The sequence below is a fragment of the Triturus cristatus genome, chromosome 11 (genome assembly GCF_964204655.1).
Source record: "Triturus cristatus chromosome 11, aTriCri1.1, whole genome shotgun sequence".
In the NCBI taxonomy this organism is placed as follows: Eukaryota; Metazoa; Chordata; class Amphibia; order Caudata; family Salamandridae; genus Triturus; species Triturus cristatus.
In genome coordinates, this window is record NC_140594.1 from 1,181,144,669 (window position 1) to 1,181,172,127 (window position 27,459).

General features: G+C 46.5%; 1 protein-coding gene across 1 annotated transcript in view; it reads right to left on the minus strand.

Moving 5' to 3' along the window:
- Positions 1 to 23,404: 23,404 nt before the first annotated feature.
- LOC146788677 (uncharacterized) overlaps positions 23,405 to 27,459 on the minus strand; it is a 129,378-nt gene continuing 125,323 nt past the window's right edge. Inside the window, exons 2-4 of the mRNA XM_085635907.1 lie at positions 26,335 to 26,424; positions 24,782 to 24,892; positions 23,405 to 23,792 (exon numbers count right to left, since the gene is read on the minus strand). Coding sequence (XP_085492033.1) covers positions 23,697 to 23,792; positions 24,782 to 24,892; positions 26,335 to 26,424 — 297 coding nt within the window. The 3' untranslated portion in view covers positions 23,405 to 23,696. The remainder of the gene's footprint in view (positions 23,793 to 24,781; positions 24,893 to 26,334; positions 26,425 to 27,459) is intronic.

A 27,459-nucleotide genomic window follows, 5' to 3' on the forward strand; every position in this document is an offset into this window, starting at 1 on the left:
AATTCCGTAGCGGGTTGTGGGTTTATAGGGGAATAGGGTGGGAAGTAATTTAATAGTAATTAAGTAAATATTTATTTTTATTGATTGGTATTGATAATTAATTAATTATTAATTGGTAATTAAATGTTATTAAATTATTTATTGATAATTATGCTAATTGTATTAATTAATAATTTGTAGTGGGTTGTAGGTTTATTGGGGCATATGGTGGGAAGTAATTTATTTGTAACTAATTAATTATTGAAAATATTTTTGTGTATTGATAATTGATTTACTGTTAATTAATTATTAATTGGTATTTTTTTAATATTTATCAATTTTTGGTATTGAAAATTAATTGGTTGTTGATTAATTATTAATTGGTAATTAATTTGTATTAATTGGTAATTATTTTGTATTAATTGTTTAATTGATAACTATGCTAATTGTATTAATTTATAATTTGTAGTGGGTTGTGGGTTTATTGGGGAATATGGTGGGTAGTAATTTAATTGTAATTAATTAATTACTGAAAATATTTTTGTGTATTGATAATTAATTTACTGTTTATTAATTAATAATTGGTATTTTTTATTATTTATCAATTTTTGGTATTAAAAATGAATTGGTTGTTGCCTAATTATTAATTGGTAATTATTTTGTATTAATTGGTAATTAATTTGTATTACTTGTTTAATTGATAATTATGTTAATTGTTTTAATTTATTATTTGTAGTGGGTTGTGGGTTTATAGGGGAATATGGTGGGTAGTAATTTTATTGTAAATAATTAATTATTGACATTATTTTTGTATATTGATAATTCATTTACTATTAATTAATTATTAATTGGTATTATTTGTATTTATTCATTTTTGGTATTGAAAATTAATTGGTTGTTAATTAATTATTAATCGGTAATTAATTAAAAAAAACTATATTTATTGGTATTTATAATTAATTGATTATTAAATATTTTGTGATTGGTAATTAATTTTAATAATTTTTGTATTGGTATTAATAATTAAATTATTAAAAAAAAATATTAAATTATTATTTTCCCTACTACTGCACTCATTGGATTGGGAATAGTAATTCTTACCCCTACTCTATCCAACGCTTTCCCTACTGTTGCACTCTTTGGAGTGGGAATAGTAATTTTTACCCCTACGCTATCCAACGCTTTCCCTACTGTTGTACTCTCTGGAGTGGGAATAGTAAATTTTGCCCTCCGCTATCCAACGCTTTCCCTACTGTTGCACTCTCTGGAGTGGGAATAGTAATTTTTACCCCTACGCTATCCAACGCTATCTTTACTGTTGCACTCTTTGGAGTGGGAATAGTAATTTTTACCCATACGCTATCCAACGCTTTCCCTATTGTTGCGCTCACTGGAGTGGGAATAGTAATTTTGACCCCTACTCTATCCAACGCTTTCCCTACTGTTGCACTCTTTGGAGTGAGAATAGTAATTTTTACCCCTACGCTATCCAGCGTTTTCTTTATTGTTGCACTCACTGGAGTGGGAATTGTAAATTTTACCCTCCTGCTATCCAACGTTTTCCCTACTGTTGCACTCTTTGGAGTGGGAATAGTAATTTTTACCCCTACGCTATCCAACGCTATCCTTACTGTTGCACTCTTTGGAGTGAGAATGGTAATTTTTACCCATACGCTATCCAACGCTTTCCCTATTGTTGCACTCACTGGAGTGGGAATAGTAAATTTTACTCTCCCGCTATCCAACGCTTTCCCTACTGTTGCACTCTTTGGAGTGGGAATAGTAATTTTTACCCCTACGCTATCCAACGTTTTCCCTATTGTTGCACTCACTGGAGTGGGAATAGTAAATTTTACCCTCCCGCTATCCAACGCTTTCCCTACTGTTGCACTCTTTGGAGTGGGAATAGTAATTTTTACCCCTACGCTATCCAACGCTATCCTTACTGTTGCACTCTTTGGAGTGAGAATAGTAATTTTTACCCATACGCTATCCAACGCTTTCCCTATTGTTGCTCTCACTGGAGTGGGAATAGTAAATTTTACCCTCCCGCTATCCAACGCTTTCCCTACTGTTGCACTCTTTGGAGTGGGAATAGTAATTTTTACCCCTATGCTATCTGACGTTTTCCCTACTGTTGCACTCATTGGGGTGGTAATAGTACATTTTACCTTCCCGCTATCCAACGCTTTCCCTACTGTTGCACTCTCTGGAGTGGGAATAGTAATTTTTACCCCTATGCTATCCAACGCTTTCCCTACTGGGACACTCTTTGGAGTGGGAATAGTATTTTTACCCCTACGCTATCTGACACTTTCCCTACTGTTGCACTCACTGGAGTGGTAATGGTACATTTTACCCTGCCGCTATCCTACGGTAAAAATATTGATTATTTTTTAATAATATTACGTTAATATATATCTATTAAAAAATAAAAATGTAAGTTTAGTTTTTTTTTACTTTCATTAATTATTTATTATTTTTAAGGTTATTTAAGTATTTTTAAATATGTTTTAGTTAATTATATTTATTATTTTATTATTTTTACATTACTTTTAAGACATTTAAAAAAATTCGATATTTTGACTAACTATATTTTTTACAACGATATTTTTGATTCGATATTTTTGTACTTACCTGTTTGTAGATAGGAATTCGATATTTTTGCATTCTATATTTTGTCATCGATATTTTGGTAGGTCTATATTTTGGTAGTCGATATTATGTCAGTGATCCATTTCAGGAAAATCAGTTTTCACAACACATTCATTCCGAGGGTGCGTTGACAATCCCTCAAGCAGAGAGTGCAGTACCACACTCCTTGGTTGAGGCCACTGAGTCCAGTCAGGAACCGGATGAGAGAGGACATTTTTCGGTGAAAAATCCACCTAAGATTAGGCCTGGGCCAAAATTCCGTTCCGTTCGCGGAATTTGCGATAATTTGGCATTTCCGCGTTCCGCGGAGAGCGCGGAAATGTCAAAATATCCGCATTCCGCAGCTTTGCGATAATTTTTTTCTTGCTCGCGCTGTAAAACAATACATTCTCGCGCGCGCGCGATCGCCTTACCTGAATCCCTGCGTTCTCCGACAAGTTTTCTTGACCCGGTCGCGTTCTCCACGAGATGTTGGATTTTGGTAGCCATTTTGCGCTGTCTCGCGAGAGTTCGCGGCCGCATTCAAGTCATTTTTCACGCGATCACGTCATTTGTCGCGCGATCAGGTCTTTCTTCTCGCGATCATGCACCGCGCGAGTATGAGAAGATTGAGATCTCGAACATGTCATTCTACATCGCGAGCCAGAGAATGAGGACGCGGGCACATGAAATCGAACGCGAACAGGAGAAAGAGACCGCGAACACGTCATATCCAACGCGACAGGGACAAAGAAGAGAACGCGATCATATCGTTTTCGACACGCCGGCGGAAGTAATGTGAAGCTGGAGAACTCAACAACGTAAAATTTACAATTTGGAGAGGAATATCGGCTCTAGCAGCATGAAACCATCTGCAAATAATGATTTTGGATGAAAAGAACTCCTTACATTCACATTTGGCTTTCCTTTTTTGTGCAAGGACTCCAGGAGTCATTTTTTTTTTACAAAGTGGAGAGAGGGAGGAAGTGACACAGATTCTCCAACTTCCTGTTCCTGTCCAGCAGGCTCCTCCCAGTGCTTTGTCCATCTCCTGCTCATTCTGCCTTTTGATTTGGAGCTGGAAAGATCTCTCTTTTTGTCTGCTGCATCATTGCAATTGGATTTCAGGATTTTTGGAATAGGATATTTTACAAGTAAGTGGTTGTTGTGTTTGATTGTGGGCATTGCAGTTGTTGTGTAACTACAATTTATTTTTGATAATTAATTATCATCATTCCTTTTTGTTTTTTTTAATTTATTTTAATTTTGTGGGTTGTAGTAGTAGGCCCGAGCTAGCCATGGGCATGGCCTCATGGGTGTGTGTGTGCATGATGAAGCAACTGTTCCTTTTGTTTTTTGAATATATTTCATTTTCAATCACATTTAGGGCATGGATGGCATTGGATTGAGTTGGGGAAGTGTGTTTTTTGGGGTGGCCTTGCTGATGTTGTTGGGCCTGGACATGTGGCTGGTGGCCATTTTGAGGCCTAGGCCTGCAAGCTTGCCTGGCCTTGTCTGCCAGCAGGCCTGCTTTCATCCACTGCTACCAGAGCAGGTAGCCACAGCTTTAGTAATCTACTGTTTTCTGTGTGCTCTGTTGATTTTAGACATCATTTTGGGCATGGATGGCATTGGATTGAGTTGGGGAAGTGTGTATTTTGGGGTGGCCTTGCTGATGTTGTTGGGGCTCGCCATGTGGCTGGTGGCCATTTTGAGGCCTAGGCCTGCAAGCTTGCCTGGCCTTGTCTGCCAACAGGCCTGCTTTCATCCACTGCTACCAGAGCAGGTAGCCACAGCTTTAGTAATCTACTGTTTTCTGTGTGTTCTGTTGATTTTAGACATCATTTTGGGCATGGATGGCATTGGATCGAGTTGGGGAAGTGTGTATTTTGGGGTTGGCCTTGCTGATGTTGTTGGGGCTCGCCATGTGGCTGGTGGCCATTTTGAGGCCTAGGCCTGCAAGCTTGCCTGGCCTTGTCTGCCAACAGGCCTGCTTTCATCCACTGCTACCAGAGCAGGTAGCCACAGCTTTAGTAATCTACTGTTTTCTGTGTGTTCTGTTGATTTTAGACATCATTTTGGGCATGGATGGCATTGGATTGAGTTGGGGAAGTGTGTATTTTGGGGTGGCCTTGCTGATGTTGTTGGGGCTCTCCATGTGGCTGGTGGCCATTTTGAGGCCTAGGCCTGCAAGCTTGCCTGGCCTTGTCTGCCAGCAGGCCTGCTTTCATCCACTGCTACCAGAGCAGGTAGCCACAGCTTTAGTAATCTACTGTTTTCTGTGTGTTCTGTTGATTTTAGACATCATTTTGGGCATGGATGGCATTGGATTGAGTTGGGGAAGTGTGTATTTTGGGGTGGCCTTGCTGATGTTGTTGTGCCTGACCATGTGGCTGGTGGCCATTTTGAGGCCTAGGCCTGCAAGCTTGCCTGGCCTTGTCTGCCAACAGGCCTGCTTTCATCCACTGCTACCAGAGCAGGTAGCCACAGCTTTAGTAATCTACTGTTTTCTGTGTGTTCTGTTGATTTTAGACATCATTTTGGGCATGGATGGCATTGGATTGAGTTGGGGAAGTGTGTATTTTGGGGTGGCCTTGCTGATGTTGTTGAGGCTCGCCATGTGGCTGGTGGCCATTTTGAGGCCTAGGCCTGCAAGCTTGCCTGGCCTTGTCTGCCAACAGGCCTGCTTTCATCCACTGCTACCAGAGCAGGTAGCCACAGCTTTAGTAATCTACTGTTTTCTGTGTGTTCTGTTGATTTTAGACATCATTTTGGGCATGGATGGCATTGGATTGAGTTGGGGAAGTGTGTATTTTGGGGTGGCCTTGCTGATGTTGTTGGGGCTCGCCATGTGGCTGGTGGCCATTTTGAGGCCTAGGCCTGCAAGCTTGCCTGGCCTTGTCTGCCAACAGGCCTGCTTTCATCCACTGCTACCAGAGCAGGTAGCCACAGCTTTAGTAATCTACTGTTTTCTGTGTGTTCTGTTGATTTTAGACATCATTTTGGGCATGGATGGCATTGGATTGAGTTGGGGAAGTGTGTATTTTGGGGTGGCCTTGCTGATGTTGTTGGGGCTCTCCATGTGGCTGGTGGCCATTTTGAGGCCTAGGCCTGCAAGCTTGCCTGGCCTTGTCTGCCAGCAGGCCTGCTTTCATCCACTGCTACCAGAGCAGGTAGCCACAGCTTTAGTAATCTACTGTTTTCTGTGTGTTCTGTTGATTTTAGACAACATTTTGGGCATGGATGGCATTGGATTGAGTTGGGGAAGTGTGTATTTTGGGGTGGCCTTGCTGATGTTGTTGTGCCTGACCATGTGGCTGGTGGCCATTTTGAGGCCTAGGCCTGCAAGCTTGCCTGGCCTTGTCTGCCAACAGGCCTGCTTTCATCCACTGCTACCAGAGCAGGTAGCCACAGCTTTAGTAATCTACTGTTTTCTGTGTGTTCTGTTGATTTTAGACATCATTTTGGGCATGGATGGCATTGGATTGAGTTGGGGTAGTGTGTATTTTGGGGTGGCCTTGCTGATGTTGTTGGGGCTCTCCATGTGGCTGGTGGCCATTTTGAGGCCTAGGCCTGCAAGCTTGCCTGGCCTTGTGTAGGAAGGTGGATATCTGACTATGGTTACCCCCAAATTTTTGCCTAGTGTCTAGCTGGTTTTTCGACTTAGTTGGCCTGAGATCCTGCCATTCAGGCTCTCAGGCTATCTGCTCTCTCTGTAAAATGGACTCCATGTACCCTAGGTACATACCCAATTGGTTGGATCACCCTGTCAGCCCCTGTACCAGTGTACACTAGGTACCCAGGGCATTGGTGTACCCAAGGCCTGCCAGGGGCTGCAGCATGTATTATGCCACCCCAGGCTTGGCCTAACAATCTGACACAACTGGCTGATCACTCAGCTGGGGTAAGTTGGTGTAATCACCTCTTACTTAGGTGTAGTATACCTATACCTAACCTTAAATGGGACACCTGGTAACCTATAAGTCACTCCTATGGCAGGCCTTAACAATCCTGAAGGCAGAGTGCTTGGTTCCATGTGAGATGGTGCTCTGGCATGAGCTGAGCCTGTCTGCAGTGGTCGGAACAACTTCCTTCTACTGTTTCCAGATATCGTCATACCATATACTCTTAAGTGCATTATGAACCTCGCGGTTAAATGCTATCTTTGGTTTGGCTTTATCAAAACATGTCGAGTAAGGTGTCATACGAATTGGAATACTAACCCCTCGCCAATTCTGGCGACGGGGTTAGCATTCCACCCTTCTAGAGGGACACGACATGTACAGTACCTGAAACCCGGGTAAAATCAGACATAGCCTCAGCTCCACAAAATGGATGCTGCCACCACAGACACAAGTCTGCCCTCCTGCTGCTGGGAGTCCTTCCAGCTTGGGAGGTGTGGACAAAGGGTTTCCTGCCAGGGGAGGTGCATGCACCACCCCAGACAGGATTTTGTGTATTGGTCAGGTAGGGCTTGAAAGAAACCAGACATGCCTGTGGCTCACAAGGAGCCTCGGTGCATATGCCAGTTCAAACCGGTCCTGGGGCACACCAGTCCCGGGCCTGGGGCGAGCTGGACAAAGGATTGGGGGTGTAACCACCCCCCTTCCTGGTCCCACCCATAGGGAGGGACCTAGCAGGTAGTCCGGCCCCTAGAATCCGAATAAAGGTAGGAGCTGTGTCCTAAGACTTCAGACATCCTGGAATCAACTTGAAACTAAGAAGAAGACGGGAACTTCGACATTCTGCTGCACAGAAGACTGAAGAAAATCTCCCCTGTGGTCAGGGAGTGACCACCTTGCTAACGCAAGCACCATCCAGCGAATCACCGTCTGCTTTGCCGCCGCCTCCCGCCGGAGCCCGAGCCCAGAGACTGACAAGACCTGGACCTCCAGACCTCTCACCGCCCGATCCACAGTCCCTGCAAAGAGGAGACCCGTGGAGGCACCGAGACACGTGGAGCCAGCCATCTTGAAACGACTACGACAAGCTGACCAGTGCAACCACCGAGGCTCCCTCCAAGTTGTGCTTTGGGTCCTGAGAAGCCCAACCCTCGAGCAGCATCTGCACCAAAGGTGAGCCCTCCAGCATCTCCACGATCTGCGTGGGGCCCTTCTGCATTTTGCCACTCGACGCGCCTAACCGGTTGCTGGCCCGCTGGCTAGTGGCCATCTTGGCGACGAAATCTACGACAAACACCGCTGGTCTGGTTGCTCCAGACTGGCCCTTGCTCCCCTCCAAAGGAGCAATCCCTCTGACCTTGCTGGTCAGAACCAACAGCTGATTTCCGAATCCTCCTGCAATTGCTTTTGCCAAGGCTTGTTTGCTTCGATCAAGTCGCCGACACCGCCGACAGCGAGAGCCTGCGTGGGACAGCTCGTGAGCCGACTCCTGGACGTCGTCGACCTTCAGGGACCACGTGGCTGCGGAGACAAGCTACCCCTCATCACCTGTTTGCACCCGACATCGCCTGGTACCCACCTGGTGCCACGCTGGTCACTGGCTAGTGACTGTGAACACTGTCCCCTCTGCTTACAGGTCTTCAACATCTCCGATCCACTCTTGGATCCACTGCATCTCTTCCCGACCGACCGCCTGCAGCACTTTTGTCTACAGGCCCCACGGAACAGATAGAAGAAACCCGACGCACTTCGAGGCCTATGCACCCGCTTCCTGTGGGTGAGGTAAAGCTGGCACACCTGTGCCCAAGTGTAGTATTACATCTCTAGTGCCTGTGTTCCAAATCTTAAGTTCCTAGGTCATCCGGAAGATTCCTTTTGCAGTAACTTTGTACTTTTTACGCACCCATTGAAACCTATGGGAGCACGCGTGTGACTATTTGCTCTGCACACGCCACCCGTGGACCTCCTGGTCACTAACTGACGTTAGCTCCTTGTAGGCCCAGCGATTCTAGAGGCCCTAGGCCTTTTCCCTTTTCTGTTCGTGGTACTTATACCACTATTTTAGTATATGGTTCGAGTGGCCACCAGGGCCTATCCATATAAAGTGCAACTTCTGTGTATTCTGTGATAATCTTGTTTGACGATTTGTGCTCCTGTGCTCATAAAGAGACTAGGGGTTACTTTGAGAAATAAATACATATATATTTTGAATATATATCTGTGTGGTGTCCTTTCATTGGTATAAAAGGGGGTTACTATTGGTAAAACAGCTTGCTTAACACGCTTCACGAGTTTAGCCTCAAAGACTGCTTAGCCTACGCTACCACTAGGGCAGCTAGTCCAAAAAGGTTGACTTACAACCACACCATAAGGGTTGCTTGGCATGGTACAAGGTGGTCACTAGAACTAGTGAACAGCATATACCAGGCCAACTTCTCACATTGGTGAGCAGCGGTTGGATTTGAGCTTGCTGTGTTTTACCATTGTAATCTCTTGGTTACCAATTGAAAGATCACATAGGTACCTGTAGGTACATATAAAACAAGATTAGATATACTTAAGTTCTACTGAACTTAGTTGTTGTAGAGCAAAGGGAGTAGCACACCCTGACTACAACTACTAGATAGGTTTAGTAGGTAAACCCAAGTGTAGGTAGATTGCAACACATCCACCCACACTTAAGAGCAATGGCCGGGGCAGAGGGGTCCACTGTACCCATCTCTGTTGAGAGTGACCCCCAGAGGGCACCATCCAGCTTTGCTACCCTTAATCAGAATGAGCTCAGGCATTTGGCAACTCTTAGAGGCCTTAAACAGCCCAAGAACCCAAACTCTGCTGAGCTCAGAGAGCTCTTACAGAATGATGAGAATCAGAGAGCACTCAAGAAAGCTTCCCAGTTAGCCCCCTTAGGGACAGGAACAGGAGGCCCCCCTTCTGAAGATGCCACTGAAGTACCCCTTCCCAATAGTCACCCCTTAGATGGGATGCCTACCACAGAGGAAGAAAGTGATGGGGATACAGATGTGAGTGGGGATGAAGGGAGAACTAGCCCAGTGCCAAGTGTTATACTTGGCCCAGCTAAACTAAGGCTATTGGGGACTGACAGTGGGTTCACCCCATTGGATCTCCCCAGTGGACTTAACACAGGGCTTGGAAGGCAAAGGAATCGCTCAGGTGACTCCAATGCTTCCCATGGCTCTAGAGGCTCTCAAGGTCACTCCAGAAGGAGACTGACCACCCCTCAGAGGAGGGAACATGAGGCCAGAATGCAGGAAGCCCAGCTGAGGATCAGGAAGCAGGAGCTAGAAGTAGCCCTGATGGAAGAAAAACTGAGCAAGGCTAGGCAGCATAGAGAGAGTGGGTCTATACCCACTGGTGGCAGCAATGTCCCTAGGGACAAAGATAGGGTCTTTGACAATAGGAACCTGTCCAAGATTGTGCCCCCCTACAAAAGTGGGGATGACATCCACAAATGGATGACTGCTCTTGAGAGAGCCTGCAAAGTGCAGCAGGTTCCTGAAGACCAGTGGGCAGCAATCTTATGGCTCTCCTTTGAGGGGAGAGGCAGAGATAGACTCCTCACTGTTAGAGAAGAGGATGTCAGAAATTACAGAGTCCTGAAGAGTGTCCTAGTTGATGGGTTAGGCTTAACCACTGAACAGTACAGGTTAATGTTCAGAGACACCCAGAAGACACAGACTCAGGACTGGTCTGAATATGTGGAATGTGCCACTAAGGCTTTGGAGGGTTGGTTGCTGGGAAGTAAGGTGTCTGATTATACAGGATTGTACAATTTGATGATGAGAGAGCAGATTTTAAGTAATTGTCAAAACCAGCTTCTCCATCAACACCTGGTAGACTCAGATTTGACCTCTCCCCAAGAATTGGGAAAGAGGGCAGATAAATGGGTCAGGACCAGGATCAGGCCTAAAAACCAGGGTGGTGACCAAAAGAAAGATACCACCAAGCCTCAAGAGAAGGGTGGGGATAAAGAAAAAGAGAAACCTTCCTCAGGGCCCCAAAACTCCACACAGGGTGGTGGGTCCCAAGCTCCCTCCTCTACCACAGCTAAAAAGCCCTACTGCCATGAGTGTAAAACTCCTGGGCATTGGAAAACTGACAGCGGTTGCCCAAGGGCTAAAAACAAAACTGTTCCTCCAATTACTCCTGTCACACCACCTATTACTGTCAGCAGTAATCCCCCAGGTGGTGGGAGTGCCCCCAGAAATCTGGGTGGGTTTACTTGGGGAACACAGGGGGACCCTGGCTTAGCCAATTCCCCTACAGCAACCACTCTTGTCTGTGATGGTGGCATGGGGTTTGCCAACTTCACTGCCTGTCCCAACACTTTGGGTAGGTACAGACAGGAGCCCTACATCAATGGTACAAAAGCTGAGGCCTACAGAGACACTGGGGCTAGCATCACAATGGTGGCCCATTGGCTAGTTCCCTCTGAGCAGCTTTTGCCCGGTTTCTCCTACCAGGTGACTAACATTGATGGCAAACAGAACAGTCATCCCATGGCAGAGGTATGTCTCAGCTGGGGAGGGGTCACTGGCCCTAAAAGGGTAGCAGTGTCCCCAACCTTGCCTGTAGACTGCTTACTGGGGAATGACTTAGAACTCTCAGCTTGGGCTGGAGTTGAACAAGACACCCATTCTAAAATGGTAGGCCTTTCACAAAAGGGTAGGGGGGTTGTGCCATTCACAACCCCTGTCCAAATAGATTTCCTCCCTGAAAAGGTTGGAAGGGCAGTGGTAGCCACAGCCCAGGCACAGACAGACTTCCCTGTAGGGACTGGCAGAGCTGTGACAGTCACAGCTCAAACACAAACTGAGTGCCCCCCTGAAAAGGTTGGCAAGGCTGTAATGGTCTCAGCCTATACTCAGACTGACATAGGTGTAGTGAAGCCTGAAACAATGGATCACTCCACACAAACTGAGAGTAGTGGGGAGGAAGAAAAGTCTCCCTCTCCCCAGACATTAGGAAAAGGTCAGCCTCCTCAGGGATCTGACCTCACCCCTTGTGAAGGAACTGCCCCAGAGGTAGCCAGGCCTGGCCTGGCAGAGCCTCTGATGTCAGTGGCCCCTTCCAAGGTGGGATCCAGTCTGGTGCAGGTAGCCTGCCTCTCTCTACCCTGCCTCAGTCAGCCCAGGGCTGCAGAGGTCAGGGAGGCCAGTGGACCCCCAGAGGGCCCCTGTCCACAAGAACCCCCCCATCAAAAGAATGAGGATTGCCTGGCTAGTAGCCCTAGTCAGGTGATGGGTAAAAACATTCCTGAGGGATCTCCTTTACAGGTAGTTAGGGACCTCCCCCAGGGGGATTCTGTTGGGCACAGGCAAACATGGGACCTTAGGGCCCCAAACCTGACCTGTCCCTCCAGTAAGCCCACAAAAGGGACCCAGCCTCCAGCTTTAGGTAGCCAGAGGCTGACCCTGAGAGCACAGTGCAACTCAGTTAAAGAAAGAAAGGCATCCATGGTGGAGGATGATTGGAGGAAGCTGAGGCCTCACTTTGAGGACACTCACTTCAGTACTCCATCTCAACACCAGCCTTTTACTTTGCCAAGACACACCACAGGTAGAGATTCCCTATGGTGGAGACCCTCTGATACCCTTAGGGTGAGGGATTGCTTAGTGGACCATGAGACAGGGGGTAACCATGCCAGTGCTGGTTCCTCCTTATATGGCCACTTGGGCAATATAGGCTTACCTGGTCAAGGTCAGCCTTATCTCCCTTCGTTTGGGGGGGGGTTGTGTAGGAAGGTGGATATCTGACTATGGTTACCCCCAAATTTTTGCCTAGTGTCTAGCTGGTTTTTCGACTTAGTTGGCCTGAGATCCTGCCATTCAGGCTCTCAGGCTATCTGCTCTCTCTGTAAAATGGACTCCATGTACCCTAGGTACATACCCAATTGGTTGGATCACCCTGTCAGCCCCTGTACCAGTGTACACTAGGTACCCAGGGCATTGGTGTACCCAAGGCCTGCCAGGGGCTGCAGCATGTATTATGCCACCCCAGGCTTGGCCTAACAATCTGACACAACTGGCTGATCACTCAGCTGGGGTAAGTTGGTGTAATCACCTCTTACTTAGGTGTAGTATACCTATACCTAACCTTAAATGGGACACCTGGTAACCTATAAGTCACTCCTATGGCAGGCCTTAACAATCCTGAAGGCAGAGTGCTTGGTTCCATGTGAGATGGTGCTCTGGCATGAGCTGAGCCTGTCTGCAGTGGTCGGAACAACTTCCTTCTACTGTTTCCAGATATCGTCATACCATATACTCTTAAGTGCATTATGAACCTCGCGGTTAAATGCTATCTTTGGTTTGGCTTTATCAAAACATGTCGAGTAAGGTGTCATACGAATTGGAATACTAACCCCTCGCCAATTCTGGCGACGGGGTTAGCATTCCACCCTTCTAGAGGGACACGACATGTACAGTACCTGAAACCCGGGTAAAATCAGACATAGCCTCAGCTCCACAAAATGGATGCTGCCACCACAGACACAAGTCTGCCCTCCTGCTGCTGGGAGTCCTTCCAGCTTGGGAGGTGTGGACAAAGGGTTTCCTGCCAGGGGAGGTGCATGCACCACCCCAGACAGGATTTTGTGTATTGGTCAGGTAGGGCTTGAAAGAAACCAGACATGCCTGTGGCTCACAAGGAGCCTCGGTGCATATGCCAGTTCAAACCGGTCCTGGGGCACACCAGTCCCGGGCCTGGGGCGAGCTGGACAAAGGATTGGGGGTGTAACCACCCCCCTTCCTGGTCCCACCCATAGGGAGGGACCTAGCAGGTAGTCCGGCCCCTAGAATCCGAATAAAGGTAGGAGCTGTGTCCTAAGACTTCAGACATCCTGGAATCAACTTGAAACTAAGAAGAAGACGGGAACTTCGACATTCTGCTGCACAGAAGACTGAAGAAAATCTCCCCTGTGGTCAGGGAGTGACCACCTTGCTAACGCAAGCACCATCCAGCGAATCACCGTCTGCTTTGCCGCCGCCTCCCGCCGGAGCCCGAGCCCAGAGACTGACAAGACCTGGACCTCCAGACCTCTCACCGCCCGATCCACAGTCCCTGCAAAGAGGAGACCCGTGGAGGCACCGAGACACGTGGAGCCAGCCATCTTGAAACGACTACGACAAGCTGACCAGTGCAACCACCGAGGCTCCCTCCAAGTTGTGCTTTGGGTCCTGAGAAGCCCAACCCTCGAGCAGCATCTGCACCAAAGGTGAGCCCTCCAGCATCTCCACGATCTGCGTGGGGCCCTTCTGCATTTTGCCACTCGACGCGCCTAACCGGTTGCTGGCCCGCTGGCTAGTGGCCATCTTGGCGACGAAATCTACGACAAACACCGCTGGTCTGGTTGCTCCAGACTGGCCCTTGCTCCCCTCCAAAGGAGCAATCCCTCTGACCTTGCTGGTCAGAACCAACAGCTGATTTCCGAATCCTCCTGCAATTGCTTTTGCCAAGGCTTGTTTGCTTCGATCAAGTCGCCGACACCGCCGACAGCGAGAGCCTGCGTGGGACAGCTCGTGAGCCGACTCCTGGACGTCGTCGACCTTCAGGGACCACGTGGCTGCGGAGACAAGCTACCCCTCATCACCTGTTTGCACCCGACATCGCCTGGTACCCACCTGGTGCCACGCTGGTCACTGGCTAGTGACTGTGAACACTGTCCCCTCTGCTTACAGGTCTTCAACATCTCCGATCCACTCTTGGATCCACTGCATCTCTTCCCGACCGACCGCCTGCAGCACTTTTGTCTACAGGCCCCACGGAACAGATAGAAGAAACCCGACGCACTTCGAGGCCTATGCACCCGCTTCCTGTGGGTGAGGTAAAGCTGGCACACCTGTGCCCAAGTGTAGTATTACATCTCTAGTGCCTGTGTTCCAAATCTTAAGTTCCTAGGTCATCCGGAAGATTCCTTTTGCAGTAACTTTGTACTTTTTACGCACCCATTGAAACCTATGGGAGCACGCGTGTGACTATTTGCTCTGCACACGCCACCCGTGGACCTCCTGGTCACTAACTGACGTTAGCTCCTTGTAGGCCCAGCGATTCTAGAGGCCCTAGGCCTTTTCCCTTTTCTGTTCGTGGTACTTATACCACTATTTTAGTATATGGTTCGAGTGGCCACCAGGGCCTATCCATATAAAGTGCAACTTCTGTGTATTCTGTGATAATCTTGTTTGACGATTTGTGCTCCTGTGCTCATAAAGAGACTAGGGGTTACTTTGAGAAATAAATACATATATATTTTGAATATATATCTGTGTGGTGTCCTTTCATTGGTATAAAAGGGGGTTACTATTGGTAAAACAGCTTGCTTAACACGCTTCACGAGTTTAGCCTCAAAGACTGCTTAGCCTACGCTACCACTAGGGCAGCTAGTCCAAAAAGGTTGACTTACAACCACACCATAAGGGTTGCTTGGCATGGTACAAGGTGGTCACTAGAACTAGTGAACAGCATATACCAGGCCAACTTCTCACACCTTGTCTGCCAGCAGGCCTGCTTTCATCCACTGCTACCAGAGCAGGTAGCCACAGCTTTAGTAATCTACTGTTTTCTGTGTGTTCTGTTGATTTTAGACATCATTTTGGGCATGGATGGCATTGGATTGAGTTGGGGAAGTGTGTATTTTGGGGTGGCCTTGCTGATGTTGTTGTGCCTGACCATGTGGCTGGTGGCCATTTTGAGGCCTAGGCCTGCAAGCTTGCCTGGCCTTGTCTGCCAACAGGCCTGCTTTCATCCACTGCTACCAGAGCAGGTAGCCACAGCTTTAGTAATCTACTGTTTTCTGTGTGTTCTGTTGATTTTAGACATCATTTTGGGCATGGATGGCATTGGATTGAGTTGGGGAAGTGTGTATTTTGGGGTGGCCTTGCTGATGTTGTTGGGGCTCGCCATGTGGCTGGTGGCCATTTTGAGGCCTAGGCCTGCAAGCTTGCCTGGCCTTGTCTGCCAACAGGCCTGCTTTCATCCACTGCTACCAGAGCAGGTAGCCACAGCTTTAGTAATCTACTGTTTTCTGTGTGTTCTGTTGATTTTAGACATCATTTTGGGCATGGATGGCATTGGATTGAGTTGGGGAAGTGTGTATTTTGGGGTGGCCTTGCTGATGTTGTTGGGGCTCGCCATGTGGCTGGTGGCCATTTTGAGGCCTAGGCCTGCAAGCTTGCCTGGCCTTGTCTGGCAACAGGCCTGCTTTCATCCACTGCTACCAGAGCAGGTAGCCACAGCTTTAGTAATCTACTGTTTTCTGTGTGATCTGTTGAATTTTTAGACATCACCTTCCTGAGAGTGTAGTGTGGCTGTACACAGTACTAGTAGTATAACATAGCTCTAGTTAAAAAAAATTCATAAATGGCTAGACTATCTTTTGTTTGCACTAGTACAGTACTAAGTAACTGAACCACAAAAACAAATGCAACATTTCACTGATGTTCTTCTCCTGTCTTCTTTGCTTTTAGGTGCACAAAAGACAGAGTAGGAGGTGTCATCGGCATCACCTGGCTACCCGTTGTACTGCCAGCCAGACAGAAGTCCTGCTGCGCATCACGCCCACGTGTGACCAGAACTTGTTGTGCATCTGCCTCCTGCCTGACGTCGGAATAAGATGGCCCCAAAGAAAGGTACCAGGTCCAGTACCAAGAAAGTTGCTGGTGAGAAGAAGGAACAGAAAAAGGAAGTGCCATTAACCACGACTGGTGGTGTGCCGGCCAAGGTTTTTTTTGGCACCAAAGCGTTGTCCGGGAACCAAGCTGGGAGCAGCACAGCGGTCCAGCAACCCCACCAACCTAGGCCCAAGGGCTTTACTGTCGCAGAGGTAGCCAGTCTACTAACGGGCAGCGATGTTGAAGAAATGTCATTACCGCAAAGTAGTACACAATCAAGTTCAACGCAGGCGCAAACTCAGCAGATCAGTGTGCAGCCGCCGCAACAAGAACAGCAGCAGCCGGCGCAACCAGAACAGCAGCAGCAGCCGGCGCAACCAGAACAGCAGCAGCAGCCGGCGCAACCAGAACAGCAGCAGCAGCCGGCGCAACCAGAACAGCAGCAGCAGCCGGCGCAACCAGAACAGCAGCAGCAGCCGCCGCAACCAGAACAGCAGCAGCAGCCGCCGCAACCAGACCAGCAGCAGCAGCCGCCGCAACCAGACCAGCAGCAGCAGCCGCCGCAACCAGAACAGCAGCAGCAGCCGCCGCAACCAGAACAGCAGCAGCCGCCACAACAGCCCACCATAGTAGTTGTTGCTCCTGACGTAGGGGCATTTCAGGAAATCGAGCTTCCTGCAGACAAAGCGGAGCGAAGTCAAACCACTGTTTCAGAACATCTATTGTCTTCCAGACCACCAGCAAGGAAAAGGAGGCTTAGTCCATCATCTTCTTCTTCAAGCCCCGCTTCTGATGATCGTGATGACACTTGGGTCCCACCAGCTCGGTCTGAGAGTGAAGTACGCCACAAGACATTGCTTCTGAAAAGGAAGGTCCCAGAAAAACTTAGAGTTATGGAGGTAGATGTAGAAGAGGGGGGTGATGATGTTGATGAAGACGAGCCAGTCATCACGCACATTACTCCCGCCCCAAAGGGATTGGAGACCGACATTCTAACCCTATCCAGAAAGGCTGCTACTGAGCGGGATGCAGCACTGATCTCACCAACACAGGTTACACCACCACTACCTCCAGCTGCCATATTTTCCAAGGCCCGGCAGGGACCTACATCCAGCTCAACCACCTCAGTAGGAAGTGGTAGTAAAAGTCACAGTGTAGGTGGACAGGGTCACATATTTTCAAGGACCCCCTCAAGTTCATCTGGTGTTGAAAGTGGCACATCCAGCAGTGCCAGAAAGTTCTCCTCCCCAGTTTGGGACTTCTTTTCTGTTAGCGCCAAGGAGGAGAACATTGCTATATGCGCAATTTGTCGGCAAGGTGTTCGGCGTGGTAAGCTTGGTACAAACTATGGTACCGGAGGACAAGCAAGTCATCTCAGAACACACCACAGTATTGTGTGGGAGGATCACCTACTTAAGTTAAAAGAAAGTAGGAAAACTAAACCCTTTGAAGTTGGTCAGGAATCAGGGAGCGATATTATTGTGGTGGCAGGTGAAGAACAGGGAGGCATTTCTAGCCCTGTCTCCAGTAGTGCAGTCACTGCAGTGGTAACGCCCACATCCTCCTCAGTAACATCAGAGTGGCACCGCAGTAAGAGCCATACTCAGAGTGTGGGTGAGACACCAAGGCGACCGGCGGCGAGTACCTCAATGAGACAATCTGTGTCTTTGAGCCTTAGTGGGTTAATGGCACCACTAAGGAAAGTAAGCCAGCCTACCATTGACAGCATGTTTAGGTTGGAGGGGCAGTTCCAACGCAACCACCCAATGGCACGATTGTACAATGCGAAGCTGGCTAAAATGTTAGCGCTGGACCTTCTTCCTTTTTCATTTGTGGAAGGGGTGGGTTTCCTTGAATTTGTGTCTGCCATCTGCCCGAAATGGAAAGTTCCAAGCCGATCCTATTTCGCAAGAATTGCTGTCCCGGCACTACATCATGATGTGCTGGAATTGGTTGGACAAGCTTTGCAGAAGAGTGCTGTGCACAATATCCACCTGACAACAGACATGTGGACCAGTTGCCAAGCCACAGATTACATGTGTATCACTGCACACTGGATCTCTTTTGTGGGGGTTAAAGATCAACTATCTGCACGAGGTGTTGTTGACACAGCTGCGATTTTTGAAGGTACTCGGAAACATGCAACTGTAGCCATGTTCGCCATGGAGAAATCTCATACGGCTGAAAACATTTTAGAAGAGTTTCGCACCAAGGTTTTGGAATGGCTGCAGCCCAGAGGGCTTGGTATTGGTTTTGTTGCCACAGACAATGGCAGTAATGTACTTAAGGCCATGGAACTTGGTTCCTATTTCAGGGTTCCGTGTTTGGCACACTGCATAAACATTATAGTGCAAGACTTTCTGAAAAAAGAACCCATAGTAAGCAATTTACTGTCCATCTGCCGAAGAATATGCACTCATTTCAGCCATTCTTTTAAAGCTCGGAAGCAGCTGAGGATCATCCAACGTGACCGTAGGGTGCCAGTCAAGGCACTCATCCAGGAGGTGGCAACACGTTGGAACTCAACGTATTACATGCTTGATCGTCTGTACGAACAGCACAGGTCACTCAATGATTATGTCTGGTACAGAAGCAGTGATGCTAGTGTTAAAGGCATGACCCTTCAGAGGGAGCAATGGACCCTAATTCAATGCCTGACTGAGATGCTGTCTCCTTTTGAGGTCTTCACACGTGAAGTCAGCAAGGAGGACTGTACAATGGGCCAAGCGATCCCATTGTTGCAAATGCTAGAGCATGAGCTGAATAATGTGTCTGAATCCTACAAAGGTGTAGAGGACAGAAGGCAAGCCCATGACTTGGTGGAGAGCTTATCCAGGCGCTTATCAGAAAATGTAAGGATACAAAATAAAATTTTGTCACAAGACCATTACATTTGTGCCACAATTCTGGATCCACGTGCAAAATTAGGACTATTCCGTTCTTTTTCCGACACTGATGTTGCCCGCTACAAAAGTTGTATAGCTGAAGCAGCCATCAAGTTTGAAAACGAAGGGCTGCTAATTAAAAGCCCGCCACATCAACCCACAACAAGTACTGATACTGAAGCAGGCCATGCAGAATCAAGTGCAACTTCGTCGGCTGAGGGCAGTGCGGTTGGCTCACAATCGCAACACTCACCATCACCATCGACTACAAAAACAATAACTGGATCATTCTGCCGAGTACAATCATTATCAGATTGGTATGTAAAGATGGGCTTTAAGCACAGTGCTGATGCACAGAAAAAACAGCACAAAAGCTTACCAGCAGCAACCCTGAACATTGAGCGGATGGTCCAGGCCTATCTGGACGACCAAACAGAGGTGTACGTTGATCAAAACCCATTGCAGTATTGGTATAGGAAAAGGTCTGAATGGCCACAGCTCAGCAGGCTGGCGATAAGCTATCTGGCTTGCCCTGTCGCAAGTGTCTCTTCCGAACGTGTTTTCAGTGCTGCAGGTTCCATTGTAACCTTGAGAAGGACCAGTCTATCTCCCAAAAACGTGGAGAGGTTAACAATGATCAAAATGAATCAGCACTTCATACCACCGAATTACACAATGCATGAATCAACAGAGGAAGATGAGGACAGCGGCTCAGGTGACGGAAGTATTGTGTCAGATGATTACCTACTACTGGAAGATCCCCCAGAGTTTGAGGACGAGCTATACTTCCCTGACAATTAGGCTCGCACTTACTGTCTTCCTCCCTTTTTTCCCCCTTTGTTTGTGTCTGTTGTTCCGGTTATAAACTTGTGAATCGCAACCAATGCATTATCACCGTCTTCTAATCTTCTAATTTAAGATACAAGTTTCAGGTGTCTGCCATTTGACACTACAGTCCTCAGAATCCAGCTCCTCCGCTCGATCATACTGCATCTCCTGGTCAATTCCATTTCCCTCATGAATGATGATTGGATGATGGTAACAACAAATTCAAACTTTCCTCGTCCTTCCAAAACAAGTGGACCATGAATCTGATGACTTCTATAGCTATCCTCCTTCAGAGCCGAGAGAGACTGGCCATTAACTGAAAATAAGATGCAACAGGTAATGATTGATGCCATGCATTGTCCGCAGAAAAGCAGACTGAGTGATGTAGATTTTGTTGTGTGTGTTGCGCATGAATGAATTGATGTAATTGTGCACTGCCACTAATCAACATTCTATAGAACACACTAATTTTCCTCTTCTGGCAAACAAGAAATGTGTACTTCTCTCCTGCATCTTGGTGATACATTGCTTTTAATTCAATACAGGAAGGGGACTCACTCAATCTGCTGCGCAATGCAAATGACTGTGACTTAACAGCACCGTCCATCATGATGATGGCGAAAGAGACGGCCTGCAGCGTTAACGAGATGAGATGCAACAGGTAATGATTGATGCCATGCATTGGCCGCAGAATAGCAGACTGAATGATGTAGATTTTGTTTTGTGGTGTGTTGCGCATGAATTGATGTAATTGTGCACTGCCACTAATCAACTTTCTACAGAACACACTAGTAATTACTAATTTTCCTCTTCTGGCAAACAAGAAATGTGTACTTCTCTCCTGCATCTTGGTGATACATTGCTTTTAATTCAATACAGGAAGGGCACTCACTCAATCTGCGCAATGCAAATGACTGTGACTTAACAGCACCGTCCATCATGATGATGGCGAAAGAGACGGCCTGCAGCGTTAACGAGATGAGATGCAACAGGTAATGATTGATGCCATGCATTGGCCGCAGAATAGCAGACTGAATGATGTAGATTTTGTTTTGTGGTGTGTTTCGCATGAATTGATGTAATTGTGCACTGCCACTAATCAACTTTCTACAGAACACACTAGTAATTACTAATTTTCCTCTTCTGGCAAACAAGAAATGTGTACTTCTCCTGCATCTTGGTGATACATTGCTTTTAATTCAATACAGGAAGGGGACTCACTCAATCTGCTGCGCAATGCAAATGACTGTGACTTAAACAGCACCGTCCGTCATGATGATGGCGAAAGAGACGGCCCGTTAACTTAAGATGAGAAGTAACAGGTAATAAATGATGATAATTAATGGCATGCATTGGACACCTGACTCTGAGCTATTGGTCTTTGTGTTTGCGTTGTTTGTTGTGCACAAAGTGAATGATGTCAAAGTGTACTAGTGTTAATCTATCTTTCTGTACACAATAAAGAATGACTCAAGTCAGTAATATTTATATTTCTACTCTTGTTGTGTTCTAAAAATTACACTTGTACTGCAGGCCGATCTTCAGTCAGTAGAAGTATCAGAGCTGATGATGAAGTCAGGAGGATGTTTCATGAGTGGCATAAAACGGAAAAGCCTAAAGGTAAACACGTGAACCACAACCACAGCACACCCAAATGTCTGTGTAGAAGTTGAATAGAGTGTAGCGGTGGGATGACTGCAGTGCATTGATTTTACTAACTTTAACTGTAAAATGCTATGTCTGGAATGGATAATGTGCTTTGCGTTTGTCCAACTCTTTGAGAGAAAAAAAAAAAGGACTCTAAAGTGTTAACGTAGGATGTGCTAATGGTAAGCACTGTGGGCCTGATCTCTCCTGTTACTGTTGAAGGTCTATGCTGGAAACAGACTACAGTAGAGATGATGCATATGCATACATGCCACCTCGGAAAGTGTTCTTGTTGCACTACACCATCACTTGTGCATTTGTTTTCACTTTCTTTCTGAATATCCCCTTTGGTTTTCAATCTAAAATTACAGGCCGGGCCTTGTCCAAAACTTTGTAAAACATTACAATGCATATTAATTACCTTACCAATCAATCACCTTTTTATTCCAGCCGGGCAGTGGCGAGTGGTGAGGCGACACACCCAAGATTGATGGACGAGAGGAGCAAGAGGAATGCCGAGATGCAAAAAACCAGTCCACATTTTTGACCAGGATAAGACAGTAACAGTATCCACTTTTCACTTCTTTTAAATAATTTGATTAATATCTTGTATACATTCTTTACAACAGTGTGTTCTTGGAGTTGTTATTATCAATCATCATTACGTTTGCTCTGTGTTTACGATTCTTCACTACCAATATTTAAAATTTCTATTTGCTATCTGTTAAAGTATTAAGGCCGGAACAGAACAAGAAATAGAAGTGTATGTAATCCGGGTCTCATCATGCATGCATTTCCTTTTTTATACCTTAACATATGGAATGGATATGGTATGGTAGTCTTCAATGATTGTCGTTTGTTTGTCTATGTATGCATACTGTTTTTCTATGTCAAACCTTTCCCAAAATCCCCCTTCCCATCCAATCAACGGACCCTAACCCTCTTCCCCCGGGCTGTGTGACTTATTGTCGAGGTGTAACTAAATTAAATGTACACCAATACTTAATCACACACTTGCTGGGGCGGATGTGGTGAAAGCAACACTACTTCAATTTCAATGCAGAGCGATGATCTTCTTCTGCTTGCCCACCCATGAGTAGGATATTTCACAGGTTATTTTATTTAACAAAGGAACATATACCTCAGCATGAATTGCCGGCATTGATTTGATTTGTTTGTTGTCATTCCTCATATACAGCACTAACTGTTAGACTGTAGGCATAGCCAAGTCGACAAAACTATAGTTTGTAACTCTGTCTAGTAGGCTATCCTCATAATATCCAGCATTCATTTTTTTTGTCAAATATTTGAGCATATATTTGTTGCTCGGTAAATTCTGTGATGTACTTCATTCAACTACTCCTCTAACAGTCTCTCAAAGGCGATTGACTATCTCCTTTTCTTTTTTTGGAAATGCTGCTACCCTGCCAGTGTATACTACTACTATACTACCACCACCACCCCAATCATGGCATGTATGAAAAAGGAAACCATCTTCACCATGCAGCCAGTGCTGTGCCACAGTTGGACATAAACATCAAGCACCGGTAAGAGAGAAGTTTGGGGGAGGCAGAATCAATAATGGACATGTTGTCAATGATGTCAGTTTCAAACACCACTCCAAAGAATGCATAGTAGGACCAGTCAATGAGTGAGGTGTGTCGCATCTATCTGTTTGTGTCTTATACAATCAGCAAATTATTGAAATCAAACACACGCTATGGGCGGCCATGCACCAGCAAAGAAACAGTGTGATGTAAAACAGTTACCCCACCTACAAAACATTAACAACATTGCATGTAACATAGAAAAATATATTTAATTGACCCTAACAAATAAACTAAACCCACAAAAGCTGACCCACCCCCCTCCCTAACCCCAACGACTGTCCATAGAAATAGAGAACGCCCAAACGAGTGAGGAAACAAACAGGAATTAAAAAAGGGGCAGTGACAGGGACTAACTGGTGGGGCGGGACTGGAGGAGGACACGAATCTGGTCCTCTAAATGGGCGACGCGGCGTCTAAGGCCGCGGCAGTTGCAACCACAGTGGGGGGGGGCACCGGAGATGGCACGGTGGCGGCGGGCAGCCGCCAGACGGTGGCGCCGTACCGCTGGAGGGCGGTGGCTGGGGCCCGGGGCACTGGAGGAGGCTTGAATTGCTGCTGCTGCACTCTCCTCCTCCTCCTCGGCTAGGACCACCAGCCGCCGGTATTCCTGCTGGATTGCCTCCAGCTTCCGGCGCCGTGCCTTGGCGGCCAACTCCTTCCGGTTGATTTTCGGAGTAGCTGTGTATCAAAAAGAAAAAAACAAGACAATTGTAAAATATAGTCTTAATAAAACAGTAGGACAAGGTAATTATTTATACACATAGTGGCATGGTAGAGTAGCACTATAAAATAAAGCACAGTAGTACATAACATTTTAAATGTCGCCCGTCCTTCTTCCTTCCACCTGTCTTACACTTTTTAGTTGAACAGTGCACCAGGTGCTCTTCTCCATAAAACTTTCAAAGCGGAGTTGAAATCAGATAGATGAGGCCATTGGTTACTCAATACTCCGGCTCCTAGTCCTATACCAATTAAAGGGAATTCTAGTCTTCTAGTTCACTCTTCAAACGTCCCCAAGAACTCATACTTACTTACGACATCGGATAGCGGGCGGACTTTGTCCGCCCGCCATCCGACTGCTAAAAAGGGTGGGGGTCCCGTGGGGACAATTAATTAGGATGATGCGCCCGGCACAGTGGCGGGCGCACCCTGTTATTTTAAATTTAAATTCTGGTTGGCTTTGCTGAAAGCAATGCTAAAATGTTGTGCTGCTTTTCCAAGCACAACATGACGGGCCCCGCACGGAGCCTGTCACGTTTTGCTTTGAAAGTCGGGGGGGTACCATAGCATCGGTAGGTACCCTCCATGGGGGCCCCCAAGCATACTCTGCAATGTGTGCATGCCTTTCCGTGGCGGACGGTAATGCCGCCACGCAAAGGCATTCCAAAATGCAGATTATATAGCTGCCGGTGTGGTGAGAGAGACACCACCGCCATATTGAACCCTTTTCCGCCTAGACATGTCTGAATATTTTCTACAGGGATGGCGGGAGGTTTGCCCCTGCTGTGACGGCAGTGAATTCCAGCCAGCCCGGCGGGGGCAATACGCCCACCATCCTAATGGGGCCCTAATTCACAACTTTACAGTATACATATACATACAGTACACCTTTGCAGTGAGTGTGCTGTCAAGTTCAACAATAGTTAAAGATTATGAATCTAACTTACCACCGCCTGCCACTGGTGCTGCCACTCCCCCTCCGTTGCTATCTGCAACTGCCGCATCCTCGCCCTCTGCGTCGCCTTCGCTGGCCCCAGCAATGGTGGTCGGTAGTGCGCCTAGAAAACATTACACATTTATTAGGCAACATATACACCTCCCCCCTATTGATCAGTAGCAAGGTTGAAAAATGAGTTAATACTAACATAAATCACTAGTACAAATCAGGTAGTAGTAGAGTAGACACTAAGTTATATGATCATTGTAGCATTTGCTTGATTAGCCCTAGCCATGCACATGTGACGTTACCTTTACCTTGCAGCTTCTTAAGACAGCTTTGAGCCCACATGACCTGCCTCACACTGCTACTGTCTAGTCTACGCGCTGCGTACAGGCGGTCAACAAACATTAACAAGCCACTTTTTTAGGAAGAACTGGTGTACTACTGTTACTGTTAGTCCATATTGCTTATCCATAGATGCTACACTTTTTGGCACGGCTGAGAAATGCTTGCAAGTTGCAATATACTAACGCACACCATTTCCTTTTTTCGCATTACAGACGCAAGATTCGCTTCTACGAACCAGAGCTTCTGAACGATGCACCAACTACCAGTACTAGGTTCTTCTGAGGTGAGGGGTCCCTTCACTCACATCTTCATTTATAAATGTATAGAAACTAAATTGCTATGGGATGGTGGTGCTGCCTTCCACCACTTCAGTTATCATGATTTAATTCCCAACTGTATAAGTGTAACAATGTATATTGTTTTAATGTTATTGATTTGCCGGTTGGTGCTGCTAAGATAACAGTGTACAGACCTTCTCAAATCGAAATAAAAATTTTAAACTTACATAGACTTTGTGGTATTTGGTGTGGAGTGGACTAACTTACACGATTGAGCAAATTAAAGTAAGGGTGTGCATGTGAATTGCTTCCACGACAGAGGTTGGGTGTGTTAATGTTCTGGGTTGTCTACTTGTTGGTTGTCTTGGGGGGAGGGTTCCGAGACCTAATAGGTATGACAAGACAGTACTATAGTCAAGCAGTGGAATTGTGGTGGGTGCGGAATTTCTGATTGAGGTGTGCAAGGAAGGTCCAACCTACCATCACCAACATCCTATTTTCTGGTGCAAATGTATGTGCAAGATCCCTACAACAGTTGTATGTCCTATAGGGTATCATATCAAAATATTAAGAAATCTGGTAGGGCTGTTGCTGTGAATTTTCAAAGCCTAAACATCAACAAGAGTAAAAAGTAGTACAAGACAACGACCCAACGGATTGTACGAGCTACTGGTGAATATGAGTTTTATATTACAACCTTTCACAAAGAGTGGCACTGGGCAAGACTAGCTACTACAGTACAGACAGACAGACTGATAGTATGTAGTAGTACTCAGTCATCATAGCGGAGGCAGGGATAAGCTTTTTGAAACCGTACAGATCGAAGGATAATTGGTGGTAAAAAAATAGCATTTGGAAACACACTATAGTTCGGGAGAAATGGGGCAGTAAAAGTTATGGAATAAGAAATATTATTAAAAACAAGAAGACTTACTGGGGCCAGCAGAGGAGCCCTCAGCGGTGTCCTCCTCGTGGTGTTCCTGTCCCGCCGACTGCCCAGTCCCTGCCCGTCTGCCCCTGGGTGCTGATGAAAAGGAAAGATATAAGAAAGACAAACATTGATGGATGGTGTCAACTTAAGCAAATACAATTTTTTTCAACAACGGTCAAAAAACACTTATGTAAACAATTGCAATAACTACATTGACCGATCTCATCTGGTCAACATGTAATATCGGGGGATTCGCAGTTCGACTACTTAAGTTACTATTTATCAACAGTAATCCATTCTTCCATTCTGATTCCAGAAAACTAAGTTACAAGTAAGCCTAAGTATTAGTACAACCTACCACCCAACCTAGCCCACCTATTCCAGGCATGCCAATTGTACATTAAGTATGCATTTCGACTGTATTCCTCAACAATGTGTATGATCCAATCATGGAGGACACATTAACATGACTACATTTTTTGTATATACACAATTTTGGTTTGATTGATGCTCATCTGCTACTGCTAAGTAACTGCAAAGCCTACCTCCACTCATTGAACAAACTAGAAAGGTTCTAAAGACTGGCGTACTAGCAGCACGTCACGTAACTGAGTGAGGGGGCATCACGCATACCACTAACCAATTAGAAGCTCATACAAAGTACCTAAACCTATGTATCAATCCGCCCCTATCTATTAGTGACCAGTGGCGTAACGAAACTTGAGGGGGCCCCCCTGCAAAGTACATGAAGGGGGCCCCCCATTCTCCTCGCCAGTCAAGAGCCCTCAGGCCAGCGACCCGCCATACTGCAGGGGCTCACCCCAGCCATAAAAAAAGGATTCTGGTTCCTCTATTGGTCACATCCGCCCTCTCATCGAGCGATTTACATACATCAGTAAATGCTGCTGCGCTCTCCAGCAAAGTTACATTACACTGCCTCCAGCCGGCTCACCAAACACATCCTCCTACTTGAGGAGCCACCTTCAAGCGAAGCCCTCTCAGTTAACCACCTCCAAACTCAGATCACTTCCGTCGTGCCTGCTACTAACTCATCCATTACACTCTACCCTCACCCCTATGAAACCCGCAATTATGCTTTTCTGCCCGCCTTTAAAACCACCCCTCGGA